At 40.9% G+C, this 21,400-nt stretch overlaps 3 protein-coding genes across 6 annotated transcripts; 2 read left to right on the forward strand and 1 right to left on the reverse strand.

The window, feature by feature from the left end:
- Positions 1-682: 682 nt before the first annotated feature.
- On the forward strand, positions 683-5,431 carry neu4 (sialidase 4). Its single transcript, XM_034862880.1, has 4 exons — positions 683-1,004; positions 1,468-1,720; positions 2,649-2,904; positions 4,015-5,431. Exons 2-4 carry the CDS (start codon positions 1,520-1,522, stop codon positions 5,037-5,039), a joined length of 1,482 nt encoding a protein of 493 aa, XP_034718771.1. The 5' UTR covers positions 683-1,004; positions 1,468-1,519; the 3' UTR covers positions 5,040-5,431.
- Positions 5,432-6,231: 800 nt separating this feature from the next.
- Positions 6,232-14,746, forward strand: lxn (latexin). Of its 4 annotated transcripts, none has more exons than XM_034862948.1 (7): positions 6,232-6,481; positions 10,383-10,556; positions 10,641-10,703; positions 11,385-11,559; positions 13,168-13,304; positions 14,017-14,079; positions 14,466-14,746. In XM_034862948.1, exons 1-7 carry the CDS (start codon positions 6,341-6,343, stop codon positions 14,580-14,582), a joined length of 870 nt encoding a protein of 289 aa, XP_034718839.1. In that variant the 5' UTR covers positions 6,232-6,340; the 3' UTR covers positions 14,583-14,746. The 4 variants fall into 4 exon arrangements, with proteins under 4 accessions (XP_034718839.1, XP_034718830.1, XP_034718847.1 ...); XM_034862939.1 differs by having other exon boundaries at positions 6,308-6,481; positions 10,380-10,556; XM_034862956.1 differs by lacking the exon at positions 6,232-6,481 and adding an exon at positions 10,050-10,114 and having other exon boundaries at positions 10,379-10,556.
- On the reverse strand, positions 6,302-21,061 carry gfm1 (G elongation factor, mitochondrial 1). The gene is made up of 18 exons (XM_034862879.1): positions 20,828-21,061; positions 20,546-20,698; positions 20,299-20,431; positions 19,483-19,687; positions 17,879-17,995; positions 17,478-17,628; positions 17,088-17,242; positions 16,917-17,001; positions 16,063-16,200; positions 15,607-15,708; positions 15,457-15,513; positions 15,227-15,364; positions 14,776-14,858; positions 8,607-8,769; positions 8,329-8,473; positions 8,061-8,221; positions 7,882-7,935; positions 6,302-7,098 (listed from the first exon to the last, which is right to left on the reverse strand). The coding sequence occupies exons 1-18, from the start codon at positions 20,900-20,902 to the stop codon at positions 6,967-6,969; spliced, it is 2,247 nt and encodes a 748-aa protein (XP_034718770.1). The 5' UTR covers positions 20,903-21,061; the 3' UTR covers positions 6,302-6,966.
- Between the last annotated feature and the right edge of the window lie 339 nt (positions 21,062-21,400).

Raw genomic sequence — 21,400 nt, forward strand, 5'->3', positions numbered from 1 at the left:
TGGCCACCAAACATGACGTTTCACAAGAACACAAGAACACAAGTCCATAGAAGAACACATATTGAGAAACGCCCATTGAGAAACGCCCATTGTTTGTGTGCCCTGAGTTTGACATGCCAGGCGGATTTCTCTGGAAGCCTTAACGTCCATATTTTCACCATGAATGGCAGACCTTTAGCACCAAAAATTCCCCTAACCCTAATACAGTTTACTACAATTATTTTAATTAAAACATTGAATCGATGAAACCATACTGGGAGGAAACGACACTTGAATAGAAAGCTCAGGGCATAGGAAAAAACAGATTTTCGCTGCTGTATGTCCATTACTATGAATGTGGTAATATATAGTAGGGTAATAATATATGTATGTATGTATGTATATGTATATTTATACACACAAGTCAACAGTAGAAGCAATAGTAGTTAATCATTCTGCGGAAAATGAAAAAGAAAAGAATTTAGGACACGGAGGAGGCAGCTCATTAAATCATTGTTTAGTGGGCCTTCATTCCCACAATGCCGCTCTCTGCTGATTCACACAAAGCTGTAGATTTGTTGAGCGGGACCATTTCTGGGTCAGTGAACAGCAAGCCATACTGCCGCACTGAATAGAGAACAGAGAGGAGAGGCAATGGCTTACACACACACACACACACACAAACACACACAATGTTCATATGCTGACACATTCTGTATATCCTCACAAAGAAGCAGCAGTTCTCCCAGAGCACTTTGAATATAAGTACTCTTTTTCTGCTCATGACCTGACCGATGCTCTATCCGCTCTCTGTAATGAAATCACACAGGAAGCCTTCACTAAGCAGTCGTGTAGCCTATGTGTTAAATTGTGATACTGTACTTGCTGAGAACAGTGTGAATTTGTCAGCTGGTTTCCTGAGAATTTGTCAGTTGTAAAACTCCTTCCCACAACACCAGTAAGAGGATGATTTTTTTTTCTTTCTATTTTTTATCTATTGAAGCTGTTGTGAAGGCTTGAGTAAGGTAAGTGACATATTTTAGAGTAATGTATATTTAGGACATTGTGCTTACATTTAAACGTATTTGGGCCTTTAATTGGCTGGCAGTAACGATCAAAAGCAGATGGATAGCAAACAGAATTCACAGAGAAAAATGACATAAAGACTCTAATGGCTTCCTCTAATTTCCTAACCAGATTCTGCTGCATCTTTAAATTAAAGTTAAATTAAACATTAAAATATAGAAATTATGCAAGATGTGTTTATGTGATCCATTATTGTCAGAAATACATCTGAGCAGGCTTCATTAACTGTACATAGATGTATATAGCATACATAAACCACCTAATGTATGTCTATAAATTACCTAATTGCATTACCCAAAGTATTTATTTCAGTACTCTTTGCCCTCCCAGTCATTATTTGTGACCCCTATCTTCTACTAAACCGTATTTTTTAAACCTAATTTCCAGTTTTTCTTTGTTTAGCTGCTTCTAAGAATATTTGGAGCTACCTTGAAACATTCACACGGCTGAGAGTATGAGGTTACCCTATTTCCCAGCGAGGTCGGTGCTCTTCCACAAGGAGCCCAACGGAGTGACATACAGAGTCCCAGCGCTCCTCTACCTGTCCCGGTCCAGGTCCTTCCTGGCCTTCTGCGAGGAGAGACTCAGTCCATCCGACTCTGAGGCTCACCTGCTGGTCATGAAGAAAGGCACTTTCTACAGGAACTATGTGGAGGTCAGGGTTGAGTCAGACGCCTTTGTTTTTCAGGCATTCTACTATACCTATTCAGATATATTGTTTAAGTACTCAGAAATTGTACTTAAGAAAGGTAAAGGTCCGGCCCGTCAGACACCGCCTACCAAGATCCTGGGTCTGTCCTGGGTTTCTTCCCAAAGGGGAGTTTTTCCTCGCCACTGTCGCACTGTTGCTTGCTCTGGAGGAAACTACTAGAACTGTTGGGTCCTTGTAAATTCTGGAGTGTGATCTATCTGTATAGTGTCTTGAGATAACTTATGATACTATAAATAAAATTGAATTGAAATTGAATTAAAACTAACAATATCACAGTGTAGAAATACTCTATTACAAATAAAAGTCATGCATTCAAATCTTTACTTAAGTAAAAGTACAAAAGTATTGGCACCAAAATATACGTAAGTACCAAATGTATTACTCATCATGCAGAATGGCCCACTCCAGAATAATTTATATTATAAATAATAATTTATATAATTGGATTATAATTATTGATGCATCAATGTGTTCATCACTTTTATGTTAGAACTGTTATAAGCTGGAGCTAATTTCTACTACTTTATATCCTTTATCCTCCGGGTATCTTGTAAAATCTCCTTGAGGATTAATGAAGTTAAATCTTAATCTATAATACATCATCATAATCTAAATCTGCAAATTAAGTATTAACTAAAGTGAAGTGGAATAAAAAGCACAGTATTTGCAGCTGAGATGTAGTAAAGTAGAAAAAAAGTGTAGAAAAATGGAAAAACTCAAGTAAAGAGTAGTAAGTACAGGTACTTTAAACTTGTACTTTACTACAGGGTTTAGGTAAAGTACTTGGTTACTTTCCACCACTGTGTATCCCGAGATATTATATCTCTTAGAGTCTTCTTTTCTAATCTCCCTCGTCTTTTCGCTGCTGCAGTGGGAGGACATGCGTGTCCTGGGCACTGCTTTCCTGCCAGGCCACCGGTCCATGAACCCGTGCCCGGTGTACGATGATTTCACAGGTACTCTCTTCTTGTTCTTCATCGCGGTCCTCGGTCACACCCCAGAGTCCTATCAGCTGGTAACGGGGAAGAACGTGACCCGTTTCTGCTACATCTGCAGCACTGATGACGGAGACACCTGGAGTCCTGTCACCGACCTAACCAAGAGGGTCATAGGAGACACTGTCAAAGGTCAGGGATTCATGGAGGGAGAATCCACCCTCAAACAGTCTTGAGTTTGATTGTGCTGTTCGGATTATTACAATTATAGAAAGCCTTTGAGGGAACTTCAGTCATTTTAAAGTCAAAGCCTTTATTGTTTTATACCATTATATGGTCATAACATAAAGTTGTATAAAACCATTAGTGGCTCCAGAGGGAGCTCTGTGGAGTTTGATAACACTTGAGTCAGAATATTTTGGGGCTGAAGACTACAAGTTAGAAAATGTTACAATATCTGAGGTTAGAAAGAGGTAATGTTACCAGACCTCTGTAGCCCGCTCCTTATCTCTACTTGGCTAGCAACTCGAGGCTACATTAGCTGCTACAAGTACAACACACCCCAATCTCAGACAAAACTGTTAGTGGACAGGTTGCATTGTGGGTAATGTACTGAATGTGCCATGTTTTGACAAAAAAAGAAGACTGCATGGTATAAAAAAAGATGATTTTACTGGTTCCGCCGCATCGATTGTGGTGCTTTCTTTTACTTATCCATCAGAAGTGTTAGAATTCAATTGAATACTATCAATCTGAAAATTCTCCCATATCCCGATGTGTTCCTAAACTGAAGAAAAAACTAAAGTACGCTACACAGAATTAAGATTTTATTAAGTTTTATTAAGTAAAAAATTAAGTCTTTTTTTTACTGTGAAATACTGAATAATTTTACGTTTGCAGGGCTCTAAAATAACACATGGAGAATCACTCTGTTTGAACTGCTAACAATAACATCATATCAAAAACTGTTCCCATTTTTTCAAATAAGACTCAAAACAAAACTCACATGCTCGTTATGCAGGGCCTACACTTAAACCTGTGTAGGACGTTGGGATTGTCCATATTCACTATCCTGACCAAAAACATCCCATTCTAACTTGATTTCAATGTAAGAGATGGTGTAAATAACTACAGTGACTATAATCTGTTTCAATGTACACATGGACACCTGGGTTTTGTTTCTAGACGAAAGGAATAGATAAAATGTGAACCTATCCTTTCATGTCAATTATATTGACCCCTTATGTTCATTCATGTGTAGCTATCATCTGTAACGTGTCCGTTCCTCCTCTGTCCCTGCAGAATGGGCCACTTTCGCTCTGGGCCCAGGCCACGGTATCCAGCTGAAGTCCGGTCGACTGCTGATTCCTGCTTATGCTTACCACATTGACTGCAAAGAGTGCTTTGGACAGCTCTGCCAGACCACTCCCCACGCCTTCTGCTTTCACAGTGACAATCATGGGCGGACCTGGCGTTTCGGGGAGGCGGTGCCGGGGCCGGAGAGCGTGGAGTGTCAAATGGTGTCGGTGGACGAAGAGGACGGGACTAATGTTTTGTATTGTAACGCACGCAGCCCTCTCGGTTACAGGGTGCAGGCCCTCAGTCTGGATGATGGAGCGCTGTTTCAGGAAGGCCAGCTGGTGCAGCGTCTGGTGGAGCCTCGGAATGGTTGCCACGGAAGCATTGTGGGATTTCCTGCCCCGTTACATTTATGTCATTCTCTTGGCAATCACCTACACCAACCTATACATCACTCGAGACACTGGACGTCCTGCATGACTAACTCAAACCACACCATCCCTCCATCTCCAAACAGCACCACCTCTGGTTCTACCAGACCCTTGACACCTGATCATCCAGATTTCCTCACCCCCACCTGGGTAGTATACTCCCATCCAACATGGACCACCGCACGCAAGGATCTTGGCGTGTTCCTCAGCCTCTTTCCCCGTGATCCAGACAGTTGGCGTGGCCCCTGGGTGATCTACGAGGGCCCCAGTGCATACTCTGACCTCGCCTATCTAGAGTTGCCCCCCTCACCTGGTGCACCGCCCGCTGTGGCCTTCGCCTGCCTGTTTGAGTGTGGCACCAAAACTGCCTACGATGAAATCTGCTTCAGCATCTTTACCCTCTACGAGCTTATTGATAATCTTCCCCGGGAGGCGCAGCTGGGACACAACAATCCTGAATGCAACAGACAACAGAATCAAGTCTCTGAGTCAGATTTTAGAAGTGGACGTGACGCTCAAAGTGCAGCAGTTTTGCATCAGGTGCCTCGTGTGAAGAAGAGGAAGAACAAGTTGACTGAGATGTGCTCTGTGTCTTAAATGTATTTTTGAGCTATTATCTTCCAATACATTTTCTATGCACTCTGTGGCAAAATACACATGAACAATGCAACTGTTCTTTCATAAAATGTACTTTATGATGCACAATTTATGATAGATCTGTACACATTTACCTAATAAAGTGGCTTGTGGAGTATGTCCACCGATTATTACAGAATATTGTACACACTATTAATAAGAGGAATTATTTGTACGAGTAATGTAGTTTCTGTAGTGTTATTCAGTTGATTTCAGTTACATGAACTGCAACACAGCAGTACTTATTAATGATTGAATGCCTTTCGGTTCAGTATGTTTGTTTTGGCTTTGATCATTTTCTAATTTTAATGTTGTAGAACACATTGCCATTAAAGTTTTCTTGACACTTAAAACTTCCTCTCTGTTGAAACTATTATGGCAATTCAAAAATGGTCAGCAAGAGCAATTATCAATTAAAACCTGTATAGATAAAAAATATACATCATCAGTCAGAAATATAACTGAATTTAAGAAGTCTGACATGGCTTTATATAACATGAATGTCCCACACATTGACTCCCAATGGGGAATAACACCGTTTCACATTTAAATTCTCCTTTTTTAATCAAAAAAATGAATTGTTCACAAAATCTGACTTAGCTTGTTGAGCAAAACGTAAAAACTAATATTGAGATACAGCAATAATAAACCCATTTTGTGTATCACTATCCCAGTCTGTGGTCCATGATCACTGACAGTGATGTAGTATATCCTGTGAGAATATTCTGCTGAATGCTGGATTCTGCCAATTGTGATTAGCCTACTTTTTTCTTGATGTTCTCAGAACTCTTCATGAATTTTACTCTGTGTAGATGTTGCATTTTTAACTCCCCCAAATTGCCTGGAGATGTTTAATTTGGCCCTCTGTCCGTCCTGCTACATTTAAACTAGCACACTGTGGACCAGGCGAGGCTGCAACCCATCAAGCTCCCATATTAATCACAGCTGCTCTAATGGGATAGCTGTTCCTAAACTAATTAGCTGAGGCTGTTGAAACATGCAGGGGCTGACAACTTAAGTGAGTTGCATGAGAGTGTAGGAAGAACAGAACCAGATGAAGTGGAGCAGTTTGTTTGGTTAAGAGTGGAAAAAAATAAACAGATTGTGCCAGGAAGATCTGGACAGTCTCTTCTTTCTGCTCCCTCCCTCCTCTCTTACATAACTCCACACACTAACAAGAGGGTCATTTCCCTTCCGGAGCTCTTTCACAGAAGTGTTTTTTCCCCCTTCGCTCTAGCATCTGTGTTTTACAGCATACGATAATGAGCCTGAGGATCATTGTGCTTCTCGCTGTGTTAACTGGGACAATTGGGAGCCCCAGACCTGAAGCTGACTCAGCGGACATGAAGGCTCACCCCAACAGCGTCCCAGAGACAGCGGAGAAAACCAAGAGCTTTGTACAGGTAAGGAGTTACTAGCTCAAATGGTTCTCGTGTATTTTGTAGCTTATTAATTGCATCACTCATGTGAAGTATCTACAACATTGCCACACAGACTGCTGCTTCCAAGAATCAATATGTTTGTAAAAACTTGTTGAGATGTGAATGATCTGCACAGGAAAAGAACTACACTTTAAAAGACGGATATATAGATCTTTGTTTCAGTCATTATTCCATCGGGACCATTCTGTACATAGTACAAAAGCCATTTTAAGTTAAAGTCAAAACACTGAGCTTTCTGTATAAATGTCACATGGTGCTAAAATTCATAAATAAGCCAAAGATTTGGGAGGAAAAATAGCTACAAAAGTAAAGTGTCAGTTTTTCATGGCATCTAAACAGGAAAGCCTTATTGTCGAGTCACGGTTGATGATGGGCAGAATTGTGTGTAAAGATGAGGGACGGTGGTCAAAGTCCATTTGTATACAGTGTGGTAGATTTGACACTTTTCAGCTCTTCCACTTGTTCTTCTTCGCAGGCAGCTGTCCTGTAGCCTCCAAGTATTTGTGGATGAGTTCCTCTTGTGAGGCTGGCAGGCAGGGCTGGTATCTGCTGTAATCCATGGTGTACTCCCCCTTCCCCTGAATTAACAATAGATAGAGGATGTTAGTTTTTGAAATTATAAAAGTTTGATTTTAAGACTCCTCTGTAGTGATGGGCGAAGGTGGTACCAACAATCTAAGAGGAAGACTGCAAAGACTACTCAAAACTGAAAAAACACTGCTAATTCTTCTTTTCTTTTCAAGTAATAATAAAAAACATTTTAATCTATAATTTTTTTCTCCTCAACAGATGCTAAAATTGAACATCTAAGACCGTGAACTATTCCAAAACAATAAGTATCTATCAAGAAGGAAAAGGTCTAGTTTAGGGTAATCTATATCCTTGACGGTCCACTTCCTGTATTGCTCTGGTGCTGCAGGTAATTCCGCCGTATGCATGTATTTTCGCCGATGTCAGAATCCTTCCGCTTTCTTTGCGTGGGAAGTTTAAACTCTGGTGAATTATTGAGGACTATGGTTACCTGCTCCTCGACTCACTGCAGGGTAAATCCAGACAGCTAGCTAGACTATCTGCCCAATTCGAGTTTTCTGTTGCATGACTATTTTTGCAGCGGCTTTGTGCAGAGCTTAGCGCCGCCCATGACCATTGTGAATGTGTTTTTTTTTTTTGTTTTTTTTTAAATGCCAATAAACCAGACCACAATTTTCTCCCAACCCACAATGCTACGTGGAGTAGTCAGACCTTCCTCCGCTCCGCAGGAATGATGGTGTGGCAAAACAAAACTAAGTTTAGGGAAACGAAATATGATTTTTAAGAGCTATTTATTACACCTCATATATGGTGTTTTGAGGTGAACTTACTTCAGTGCAGGAGCGTAGTTCTGTGGCGTAGCCAAACATGTCGTTTAGTGGAATCTGTTGGGAGAAACAGCCTGAAATTAGTTGAATGCTAATGGTGGTGAAGAATTACAGCCCAAATGCTGTAAGATAAAAGACTGCGGATACATGCTGTATGTGAAGAATTAACAAACTGGACTCACATCCGCATACAGTGTGAAGTATCCTTCAGCTCCGTCCTGTCCTGTGATGACACCGTGCCTGCGGTTTACACCAGCAATGACTGTTCCCTGAAACTCCTGGGGCGCTACAATTTCCACAGACATGATTGGCTCCAAGATGGTCGCGTTTGCTTTTTCCATGGCTGAGGAGAACACATGGCAACCAGCGTTAACATACGCCAACAACAGCGGGCGTGAAGCCATAACGGAATGAGATACCATGGAACAGGAGGTCTAACGTAGACGTCACCTTGTTTTAGAGCGCCCTCTCCTGCACGGATGAAGGAGATCTCATTGGAGTCCACCATGTGATGCGCTCCATCTTCCAGGAGGAACCGGACTCCTGAAATCTTGTGTCCGCTCAGGGGTCCCTTCTCACAGGCCTCCCTGAAACCCTGGCGCGTGATGGAAGAAACAAGCAATGAAAGACAAACAAGAGCATATCTAAACTTAGTGTTCAAGTAACATATGTCATATCACCGTATAAGTGTACTTTTACCGTGACTACAGTTATAAAAAAAATAAAACCTTTTCAACAGCTGGTACAAACTGCTTCGGGATGTTGGTTCCAACAGTCTGATCTTCAAACTCCAGTTTGGTGAAATGCTCTGGCTCGAGAGGCTCAAGGACTCCGATAACTTTGCCGTACTGCCCAGAGCCGCCGCTCTGCTTCTTATGAGTGAAGTCAAACCTTCAGAAAAATGGGGCAAAATATCAACATTTTGAAGTGGTGTGACACAGCTTAACCATCTGGTAACCGAAGTCCACTTTGTTTAAGCATCTTTGAACAATTCTATTTGTAATCAAATTACAGTACCAAAATCATCAGTCAGTAGCAAAAATACACAACCCTTAAACGTTTGTGTGTGTGACTTTAACTCAGTTATGGAATCGTTTACTCTATGGATGCAAATGAGTTGACGAGGCAAATTTTTCGTTGGAATGTTTAACAAGTTCTTGATCTAAAGTTATAAACTAATTGTTTTGTAACTGTGTTGGGTGAGTTGTTTCTTAATAATGAAAAGCTGTGTGTGTGTGTGTGTGTGTGTGTGTGTGTGTGTGTGTGTGTGTGTGTGTGTGTGTGTGTGTTAAAAAAAAAAAATCTGTTTCTGCTAAAGAGAGCAGTGGCCGACGAAATGAGCCAAATAAGCCAAAATTGAGTATTTTTATGATAAACCTGACTATAGCAGAGAATTATGTTGTATATAATTTGTCTACAAAGGCAAAAATCTGTGCTCAGTTGAGATCTGGTATTTTGCCTTTGACTGTTTAAACTGGACAATGTTACTGTAGAGAAGGAAAAACTGATTTTGATTTTTTTTTTTTTTTGGGGGGACAAATCGATTCTCCAAATGATTTGTCTTTGCGACAAGATGTCTGACAAATAGGTTTGTGGTGTATAGTATCCCAAATGGGATGGGCAAAGTGTTTGGCATGACACAGAAATAAAATAAAACTAACCTAACTGCAAAGAATAACATTTTAATGAAATTAAAATGTTGTCTCTTTCAGAATTTTGACCAAATAATTTATACCTTACACCAATTTCTTAGACAAAAAAATATTTTAGTTTTAAGTATTGCAGGTATTAGTATTTTACAGTCTATGGTACAAGTGCACTATTATACGAGTTTAGAATACTTCATCTTACTTTACAAACATGTCTCTTAACACCACTGTCAATGTAGCAACAGCTGAAATCGTGCATCATGTTATATGAAGACTATTTGCAATTAGACTACATTGCCAATGATCAATACATTGACAAATTTTAAAGAAACGCATTGATGTGTCTATGACATGTGTAATGCACTCACTCATCACTGATAACACCAAATCTGACTGCTCCACATGTGCTTGCATTGCCTTTTTATCAAGAGGAAATAGAAAAGAGCTCTGTCTCTTTAAAAAGGGGTAGTCCTCAAAGAGCTCTGGTGTCAGAGGAAGAAGGAAGTCCTTTTTCCACTTAAATGAGGAACAGAAAGCTTTCCTCCTTCCAAAGTCACAGGCCTGGAAGTTGGAGCATTTCAGTTACAGGCAAGATCATATTTCACTTTTTCCCCCTGTACGGTTGTACACTTCTACATCTTGACTTTCCTTTCCCCTTTGCTCAATGGATGTTCTACATGTGCCTGAGGCTTCTCTTATCTGCAGACAAACCGACCCCTGACAAAAGCTCCACCCTATTGACACCTGGGGGTTAAAGTCCTTCAGGGGTTAGAAGCCCATCCCTCTTCATTACAGCAGCATCTGTTCCATTTCCTCACTCACTGTCTGCACTCCCTTTTTTCTCTGGAACGGCAGGAAGTATTAGTGGTGGAGAAGGCTGAAGAGAATGTGATGGCGACAGGAGAGCTGAACGTCAATCACTACCCTGCTCGGAGGGCAGCCCAAGTGGTTCAGCACTACCTTAACACCCGCTACGGCTCTCCATACAGGCTGCTGCAAGTGGACAAAGTCCACAGAGGAAACGCAGAGGTCAGCTGAAATTAACAGCTAGTTACTTTAACAGGAAGGTTCAAACTTCTACTAACTGGTGCTATTTCTGACTTCCCTTTTTAGGATGTGGCAGACTCTGGTAGAAAGTATAAGTTGGAGATCTCAGTGATGGATTTCATCAGCAATGTAAGACATGATTTAGGATTTTCCTTGCAATGGACTTACACATGAGTTTGATACAGCCATGAGTCTGTCAGTCTAGAGTAGTTTCATTAACATATCTGGTAGTTACACAAATGTGGGTTAGATTTGGTTAAGTTTTTTTAATTTTTTTTATGGTAACAGTGCTATGTAATCCACAGAAATAACTAAATGAGTCAGTTGTCCCTGCCCAGATATTAAAAGAACCCTAACACTAGATCAAAAACTACATATCTAATTACAATTTTGGTTCCGTAATCAGATAATGGAAAACTCTTGACCATGCTGCACGGCGAGATTTAGTGCTAATTTGATCTGTCTCAAAATATGGAAAAACATATATATACTCAATACCTTTACCCTCAATGTTTAAAATGGTCACTGTCCTTGCATTCATACTGTGCTTCTGGAAAGATATTTAGAGATAATCTTGGGCATACAGTTGTGTGTAAAGTAAATAATCTCTGGCTTTAGACTGGGCAGGTTTGACAAGATTTAACTAAACATAAGACAAAAGGAGGCAATGTGGTGCAACATTGACTCATTGGCTGCCATGGTGACTCCTGGACTACGCCTTTGCTCTGTATACTGCCCTTCACTTCTTTCTTATCAAACCTTCCTTTCTTCTATTGGCTTCTTTTTAATTCCTTTTTTTTAATCATCCAGATCACTGACAAATGCTCTGCAGAGATTTTGTTTCCGAGGGGGGAACAGCAGCGCTCCCCACAGGTCCAGGCCTTGTGTGAGGAGCCCCTAAAAATCAACACTAAAGCTCAAGAAGAAGCCTTGTACCAACAATACAAGATGAACTCAAGTCTGCTGTCTGCACAATATCTCCCGGGTACGTACATGAAAACAAACACACAAAGTCACATATTGCACAACATTGGTGATTTGAAAACTGTGGCTTTTGGGGATTCTTAAACTCCGTGTTACTCTCAACAACACACACAAAAGACCTACATCGTTCAATCCTGTACATTATAAAATCACACAATGTATGTACAGTATATTTAACAAGTATATATGTGGCATAATCAAGCACCACACCTACGGTGAGGAAAATAAGTATTTAAACACCCTGCTATTTTGCAAGTTCTCCCACTTAGAAATCATGGAGGGGTCTGAAATTATCATCGTAGGTGCATGTCCACTGTGAGAGACATAATCTAAAAAGAAAAAAATCCAGAAATCACAATGTATGATTTGTGAACTATTTATTTGTTTGATACAGCTGCAAATAAGTATTTGAACACCTGTCTATCAGCTACAATCCTGACCCTCAAAGACCTGTCAGTCTGCCTTCAAAATGTCCACCTCCACTCCATTTATTATCCTAAATTAGATGTACCTGTTTGAGGTCGTTAGCTGCATAAAGACACCTGTCCCCTCCATACAATCAGTAAGAATCCAACTACTAACATGGCCAAGACCAAAGAGCTGTCCAAAGACACTAGAGACAAAATTGTCCACCTCTACAAGGTTGGAAATGGCTACGGGGAAATATCCAAGCAGCTTGATGAAAAAAGGTCCACTGTTGGAGCAATCATTAGAAAATGGAAGAAGCTAAACATGACTGTCCATCTCCCTCGGACTGGGTCTCCATGCAAGATCTCACCTCGTGGGGTCTCAATGAGCCTAAGAAAGGTGAGAAATCAGCCCAGAACTACACGGGAGGAGCTGTTCAATGACCTGAAAAGAGCTGGGACCACCGTTTCCATGGTTACTGTTGGTAATACACTAAGACGTCATGGTTTGAAATCATGCATGGCACGGAAGGTTCCCCTGCTTAAACCAGAACACGTCAAAGGCCCGTCTTAAGATTGCCAATGACCATTTGGATGATCCAGAGTCATGGGAGAAAGTCATGTGGTCAGATGAGACCAAATTAGAACTTTTTGGTCATAATTCTACTAACCGTGTTTGGAGGAAGAAGAATGAGTACCATCCAAACAACACCATTCCTACTGTGAGGCATGGGGGTGGTAACATCATGCTTTGGGGGTGTGTTTCTGCACATGGGACAGGGCGACTGCACTGTATTAAGGAGAGGACAGCCCAGAAATCTGACAGATCTAGAGAAGATCTGTGTGGAGGAGTGGGCCAAAATCCCTTCTGCAGTGTATGCAAACCTAATGAAAACCGTTTGACCCCTGTAATTGCAAACAAAGGCTACTGTACCAAATATTAACATTGATTTTCTCAGGTGTTCAAATACTTATTTGCAGCTGTATAAATAGTTTTAAAAAATCATACATTGTGATTTCTGGATTCTTCTTTTTAGATCATGTCTCTCACAGTGGACATGCACATACGATGACAATTTCAGACCCCTCTATGATTTCTAAGTTGGAGAACTTGTAAAATAGCAGGGTGTTCAAATACTTATTTTCCTCACTGTATAGACAATCTAACATCCTTTGTAACGCACCAACATTGTGACCAACAGACAGCTACGGTCACATTGAGCCTGACATGAAGCCTTTCTGGCACCTCAGCATCGTGGCCGCCAGCTTCATCATGCTGAATGAGTCCAGTGAAGACACTCTGTACAACGTGGCTCAGGTGGCCAACATCACACAGCTGGTAGGTTTGGATTGCTCATTAAGCCTCTATTGTAGTGTTTGATACATATCAATTCAGAATTTTTGGTTTCAATACTCATTGGTTGATACGGTTCTCTTTAACAGCGAGTTTGCTGACAGACGCATCGTCGTAGTGCCCACATAGCCCCACCTCCTCATTCACTCACTCTTCTCATTCGCTCCAGTTGAATATAATAATTTCCAGGTTTTGTTATGGTGTTGACTCATTAGAGCTGGCAAGTGAAGTGCTTCTGTGACTGGTTTTGGTAGACAAAGAAAGCAGCAGGAGTGCTGTTATGAAATACTTCACATTTGAGGAAAATAAACAAGGAAAGGCAAAGGATGCAAGCAAGCCTAAATATTATCCCTGTGGTATCAAATGGTCTAAAATATCAATATTTTATATTATGAGTAGGATAGATTGTTTGACATTTACAACAAGTCTTATCCGTAAATATGAAAATCGTGGTTCATATTGCAATAAAAAAGTTCTCTTCAAATGTCAACATGTGTATTGTATTGGATAAATGAAAATGGAAGAAGAGTGCAGTCTATTCTATACAGTCACAAGTTTTTTGCATCAAAGGCAGACCAAACATTCAGCCATGATGTGAAGTTCTGGCGAGGAGGAGGCTGCCCACTATGTGACGATGTAACATTTGTATCAGACTGGTTTCTATTACTTGGCTTTATCTTTCCCTTGTCTACTTCAGGCGACTGAGAACGACCAGCTCAAGTTCGACTGTCACGTACTGCTGCATGAGATGGTGTCCCAGGTAGACACTTATTTTTAATTGCCACCCTAAATAAATCTTTAAATGTATTTATTAGTTTTTAGAAATGACAAAACTAGATGGATCACTACTTACTGTACGTCCAAAGCTTTGCTTTAGTATTTACTGTAAAAAAAACTTCCTCAAAACCTCACTTTACACTGAGCGAAGGCTAATTTACACCATTTATAAAACCATAAACATTTGCTAAATGTTCTTGCTTGATTACTTGTTCACCAGAATAATAATGGCGGCGCTAGTGGCATCTTACAGTTAACTGATCTGATTCCAGTTAGTTGAGAAGAACACTTACTCTCGTGCTCTGTGTGTGTGTGTGGTTTTCCTACTTGATATATCCTGTTTATTTGACAATCTGTTATTTTTTGCAGGAAATAATTCACTGGAAGCTGCTGTTCACCTGGTCTCCTCCAGATGGTGTTAAAGTGCTGCAGATGGAACAGCTGCCACACCGCCACGAAGGGGAAAAACCTCCAAACACAAACTAAACCGCTAACATTTGTCACACTGCTATAACAATATCTTGCTGCTTGACTGAATGCTGCAAGTAAAAAGCCATCATATATAATGGTGATATCCTTACATTGTGCTACTTTTTGTAGTACTTTTGGTTGTTATTGTATTTTAGCCGAAATAAACGGTTTCTACAGACTGTGTTTGTGTGTTTAGATGAGCACTTACTGTACAGGACTTGTGATCGTCTCTCTGAAAGCCACTTTAGGCTTTCCCATTACACAGGGACAGTTGTATTCCCTCTCCATCCTCTGAAAACAACAAACCAATACAAGAATAAATTGAAAAAAAACAATCAGGTTTACAAGGACAATTCATTCGTACTTGAGCTGTGCTATTTGATGTGTTATCCATTTAATATTCAGTCTAATTTCCTGAGTCTGGGGATCTCACTCCAACAACAATGAAGCTCAGTAGCATTCGGCTTGTGGTGCAGCCATGTCTTTTTCTATCAGTTAAAATTATCCAGAGACGTGTCATTTATAAAAGAGCTACATCTGAGAGGTCCAAACATCCACAAATCTAGATAGCACCATCAGTCAGAGACAAAATAGGTCTGTGTCATTTATTGCGGGCCGTCTAGTACGCAGAACATGCAAAACATCGTCCGACTGGATACCTGGGAGTAGATTTCAAGATGCAGCTCGCCCATGCCCGAGATGATGGTTTCTTTGCTCTCTGTGTCAAAATGCACTCGAAACGTTGGATCTTCTCTGGTGAAACGGTTAATACCTTTGGAAAATTTATCCAGGTCATTCTGGTCGGAAGCAAGAGAACAAGAAGAGTTTATAGATGGGATTAAGACTGTAGTGACCGAATGCAAGAGTAAATCAAAGTTGTTTTTTTTACCTTGTTGGTTGGCTTCATTGACATGGAAATGACAGGCTCTGGGACGTGAATGGACTCCTGTGGGTCCACAAGGATAACACATGAGCACAAGATTCTCATTAATATCCTGGAGAGGAGAAGTAAAAGAATCCTTTCTAAAAAGTTACTCACCATGGAAAGGTTAGCGCTGGTCCTGGATGTAAAAGTGTCTCCGCTGGCACAGTCAATCCCAAACAGAGCACATATATCGCCTGCATAAACCTCATCCACATCCTAAAAAACCCAGCATGGGTAGAAAGGACGCAAATAGATAAGGGAAGTCGAGGTGTTAAGCTTCAGGACTGTGTTGATTCAAAAGTGTTTTGTTACTAATAAATATAGGACTGAATATAAAATAGTTGCATCATGTCTTGTTTTGATGCAAGAAGGATGGAAACATAATGGAAAACGTGGTGTCACAGGGGATGTGGTTATTATCTACAAATCTTATCTTGACTGGGGCTAAAAAGAGGAACCTAACCATTTTGACCAGTCATGTTGCTCTGCTATTTATCAATGCAAACCACAGATGGAAAACTGTGCGCTCTGACAGCCTGCTGTGCTGACGTATGCCCGCCTTGTACTCACTTCCATTTGGTCAGCGTGGAGGCGCACGAGCCTCTGAACCCTGACCTTCTTGCTCGTGCGTGTGTTGATGATGTACTCCCCCTTCTTTAGACAGCCTTGGTACACCCTCACATATGTCAGCTGGCCAAACCTCCCTGCCTGATATTGAGACACACCGCAGAAGATAACAAAGCATAACAGATTAAAATGTTCCTGGCAAGGCAAAGGCAATATTATTTATAAAGCACATTTCAGCAACAGGGCAATTCAAAATGCTTTATACAAAACGTCAAACATTAAGAAACAAATTAAGAAAACAAATATGAGGCTATCTTTCAGTGCAGTATAAAAAAATAAAAGAAAGGGGCATAGAAACTGAACGCTGCTTCCCCCTGCTTTAGTTCTGACTCTGGGGACAGAAAGCAGACCTGTCCCAGATGACCTGAGAGGTCTGGGTGGTTCGTAGTGCAGTAGCAGATCTGAAATATATTTTGGCCCTAAATTGTTTAGGGATTTATAAACCAGCAGAAGTATTTTGAAATCAATTCTTTGAGGCACAGGAAGCCAGTGTAAAGACTTCAGGACAGGAGTGATGTGATCCGCTCCGTCTTTGTGAGGACCTGAGCAGCAGCGTTCTGAATCAGCTGCAGCTGTCTGATTGATTTCAGGACACTCTTATAATAGTCAAGTCTACTAAAGATGAAAGCATGGACAAGTTTTTCCAAATCCTGCTGAGACATAGGTCCTTTAACCCTTGATATATTCTCAAGGTGGTAATAGGCTGACTTTGTTATTGTCTTAACGTAGCTGTTGAAATTTAAGTCTGAGTCTGTCGAGCAAAATAGCAGAAATAAACATGAAGACTAGCCTCTTACCTCCAGTTTAAAGGCCAGCCCAACAAACGGTTTTGCAGAGTCTCTTGTAGGGTCCATTAGAATCTTTGATGTTTGACTGTCATCTCTAACACAGTGTAAAAAAAACCACAGACATTAGTGCACGTATTCTCTCATGAAAGATGTTATGGATAGACCCTGGTCCATACTCACTCGTCATTGAGGATAGCATAGTTTTGGACTTCAGTGGGGTTCGGCAGGTAATCCAGGACAGCGTCCAGTAGAGGCTGAACGCCCTTGTTCTTCAACGCTGTGCCCACCAACACCGGCGTAAACAGACGCTGCACTGTGGCCCTGCGGATTGCAGCCTGGAAGGCAGTGATGTGACGAAAGATGTGAGTGTTGGGAAACTAAAATATCTTTGTTCTTCATTCAAACTCAGTGTTTTATTGGTTGCCAAAGTCTTGGTTGTTGAGTTTGAATGAAAAGACAATGTCACGCTTCAATAGGAAGACTAGTAAAAATTAGGTTTCAAAAATGCCTTATTTTTATAAGCACTGCTAAGTCCAGATGAAAATATCTCAGAAAGTACTGGACACAAACCTTCAGGTCTTTGTTGGTTGGAACCTTTTCCTCCAAGAACATCTCTCCCAAGACTTCATCAGCGTTAGCCACACACTCCACCAGCTCCTGCCTCCGTTCTGCAGCCTCAGCACGAAAATCTGCCGGGATCTCGTCACAGCGGATCGTTTGACTGCAGGGAGGAAGAAATGGAGTGAATCATAATGATCAGGAACACAATTAACACTTGTAATCTGACAAATGCAGATTTGAAGATTGGTGTGACGGATACCTGTTGGTGTTATAACTCTACTTTTTTGTCTTTAGTCGCATATATGGTAAAACTATTCTTGCTGCTAAAATTACAGTGCAGAACAAAATAACACAATTCACACAGAAACAGATCTCTTCATGGTCAAGCTACCACAAGGGTAATCCCTCACCCAAAAGGTCCATCAAAATACATGCTGCGCTCCTCTACAAGGTCGATGATGCCGCGCATGTTCCCCTCCAGGCCGATGGGGATGCTCACGAAGGCTGCGTTGTGGTTCAGTTTGGTTCTGGGGAAGGCAAAGAAAAAGTCTGAATTGAGAACAAAATTACAGGAAGAAAAACTAAACCAGATTGTTTATTTGTATGTTATTTGAACGTGTGTTTGTACGGGGACAGGTGTCTAGCATAAACCAATGCCATACACCACGGCATTTATAGCCTAAGCAGATGTGTGCCCGTCCCGGGATGGGCCTTTAAAATACATAAAACTCAGCAACAAATGCATAGACCTTACAAACCACAAACACGACAATAAATCCGTACATTAAAAAAAAATCAAAACTTACAACTCAACAAGAAAATAAAGACAAATCATAATTTATGATAGGGGTTGTGACTCTGTACTGGTCTCACGATTCAATACGATAACGATTATTCTGCCAACAATTCCAATCAATTCAATATCATGATGCTTCACTTCAAAAAAAAAATATATATATATATATATATATATATATATATATATATATATATATATATATATATATATTTCTACACATGGTTTTCATTGACAAATTCAAGCAGTCAGACATATATGCAATCCCCCTTTTTTTGGGTCTGCTTTTGAAAAACACACTTCCTGGATATAGCGATTCTGAACACAGCAGACCGAAGACAAAAACAAAAAAGCAGCGAGCGGAAGATCAACAAGTAACATCAATAGACAATAATCGATTATGGTATGATCGTCCAGGTCCGCATCACGATGCAACGCCCCGATTCATGACTACATTAGTCTTGTCTCTCTTCAACAACAGTTTGAGTTTAAAATGATCCCAGTCAGGATCCAGTTTGAGTTCTTTAGGGAAGGTGTTCCACATTTTGATGCCCAAACAGAAAAAGATGTTAAATTCGGGACTTACGAAAGGGCACCTTACAATTCCAGCTGTCTGTATGTGAGCCCGAACATAGAAATAAAATTCAGGGTGTCACAATACTGACAAAATGTGTATATTATAATGTATATTGCAAAATGAACTATTAATGTTGTAATATCACTTTTTGGTCTAAACATTTGTAAATGTATAAGTGAATGGAAAATGCATCAAAATAGATTAATAACAAACAAGGTTTATTTCAACTGAATCACATTGGACTGGTGCAACATGAATAAATAAAACCATGTCTGCAGAACAGGACAACTTTTCTTTCGCTTCTCTGATTCATGCCGTTTTGTTGTCTTTATCTTTTCTCTATTTCTTTATCCGTCTATTTATCCCTGTGCTAAAGTGCACTAACAAGTGGCACGGTAACAGGCCAATGAAACATGACCATTATAGCGTTTCAGGTGAGCTTTAAATTGAACACAAGTAAGCTACACAGCCAACGGACGGGACGCATAAACAAAATATTGCATTATTACCGCGTTTGATATAATATTGCGCAACATGAGATCGCGATAACAATATTGAATCGATATATGCACCTCTACTCTGAGTGGAACCACAGGGTCACTGTGCACCTGGGAAGCCGCCTGGTTAATAGTATAATGTACCTCATCTGCTGCACGGCTCGGCTGGGGTTGGCGCCCATGCGGTCCAGCTTGTTGATGAAGGTGAGGAAGGGGACGTTGTAGCGTTTCATCTGTCGGTTCACTGTCATGGTCTGACACTGGACTCCCCCCACCGCACACAGGACCAGCACGGCTCCGTCCAGCACACGCAGCGCTCGCTCCACTTCGATGGTGAAGTCCACGTGACCTGGAAAAACAACAGGGACAACGACATTAAGGGAAAAAAAAATACTGAACATTTAAAAAGTGATTACTTTGACTTGTGAGGTACAGTCCTGGAACTGGTAAATAATCACTTCAGCCGGGCTGACCCTTCCTGATATGGTGGCTAGAATGCGCTATAAATCGAAACCACAACAGTACAAGGTGTCTGTGTCCCGTCAAGCACAGAAACTAGGGCTGGGCAATATATTGATGTGTCGATATCGCGATATCGACATCAATATATTGGCCAGTACAATTGCATTTAAAACTTGCCCTGGTCAAGTCTGTTGGGTGCTGACTCTAGCAGGAGGATAACACAGTGTAGGCAGCACTGATTGTTTTCATTTATCTCTCTACTGACAACACTCCAAATTTAAAAAACAAAAACAAAAACAGAACTACATGTTGAAATCGACCGGAATTCTCCTTTAAGGACATGGGCATTTACCAGGCAGATAGGGTCTAATAAAGAATCCTTATCAAGTTGCATCATGGGAAATGTCACATCCAATACTTGTGCTGCTTACTAGCAAACTTGCATTACTATGCAAACTTGTGTCGCCATCGGCCCACATGATGTACAACGTGTAGTACCTGGTGTGTCAATGATGTTGATGTTGTGATTCTTCCAAACGCTGTATGTTGCAGCTGACTGGATGGTGATCCCTCTCTGTCTCTCCAGCTCCATGGAGTCCATAGTGGCTCCGACACCATCCTTCCCCTTCACCTACAAACCCCAGGGAAGGACAACAATCCATGAATACAAAAGGTACGCATGCCAACCGATGTGCCGGACAGCAACAGCTCCATTTATGCCCAAACAGTCCACCTCAGCGCTCACCTCGTGAATCGCTGCAATTTTGCCGGTGTAAAAGAGGACACGCTCGGTCAGGGTGGTCTTCCCGGAGTCGATGTGAGCTGAGATCCCGATGTTGCGGATCCTCTCGTTGGGAAAGATACCACAGGAACATGCCCGACAGCTGTTAATAAGCACCTGTAGAGATCGAACAAAATCAATACGCAAACCCCATTCTGTCGGTTCGCCGATTGTGAAATGCAAATTTGGCAGAGCAGTATAGATGACCCGATGTATAATCGGTTCATCTGCAGACACTAATGTTACCTTTTTAAGAGTGACACTTCCTGGCGCCAAAAGATGCGTTTTTGACAAAGACAGACCCAATTTTAGTAGTCTCATTGTGACTGCCTGGTCGGGCACAGGGTGTTCGTACTCCTCTTTTTACACAACCCGAATCTGACAACCTGGTATGTGAATGTCACGCCGGGGACCTGCTGGTTGTGGTTGTGAAACGTTACTTCCTGCTCTACGGAGTCTCAGATGTGCCAAAATAAGGAATGTTTGCGTTCTTTGAAGATGAACGAAACCACTTTCAAGTTTAACTTAGTGGAACAAATAAGATATGGGTTTTGAGTTATATGGATGTTTATTTTTTCCAGTTTGAGGCTCAAATCACAAACTCCAATGGCCGAGAAAACGCGCGTGGACAAGACACATGCTGCCTTCAGTTGCTGTTAAAATGCATTTGGCACAATGTTCAATATTTAATGAACAAAAAAGACAATATTAAAAAAAAATGATATGCATTTGTTATATCTAATTTTAAAATGAACAAAAAAGACAATATAAAAAAAATATGATATGCATTTGTTATATCTAATTTAAAAAAGCCCAATA

This window comes from Etheostoma cragini, chromosome 3 (assembly GCF_013103735.1).
Source record: "Etheostoma cragini isolate CJK2018 chromosome 3, CSU_Ecrag_1.0, whole genome shotgun sequence".
Taxonomy (NCBI): Eukaryota; Metazoa; Chordata; class Actinopteri; order Perciformes; family Percidae; genus Etheostoma; species Etheostoma cragini.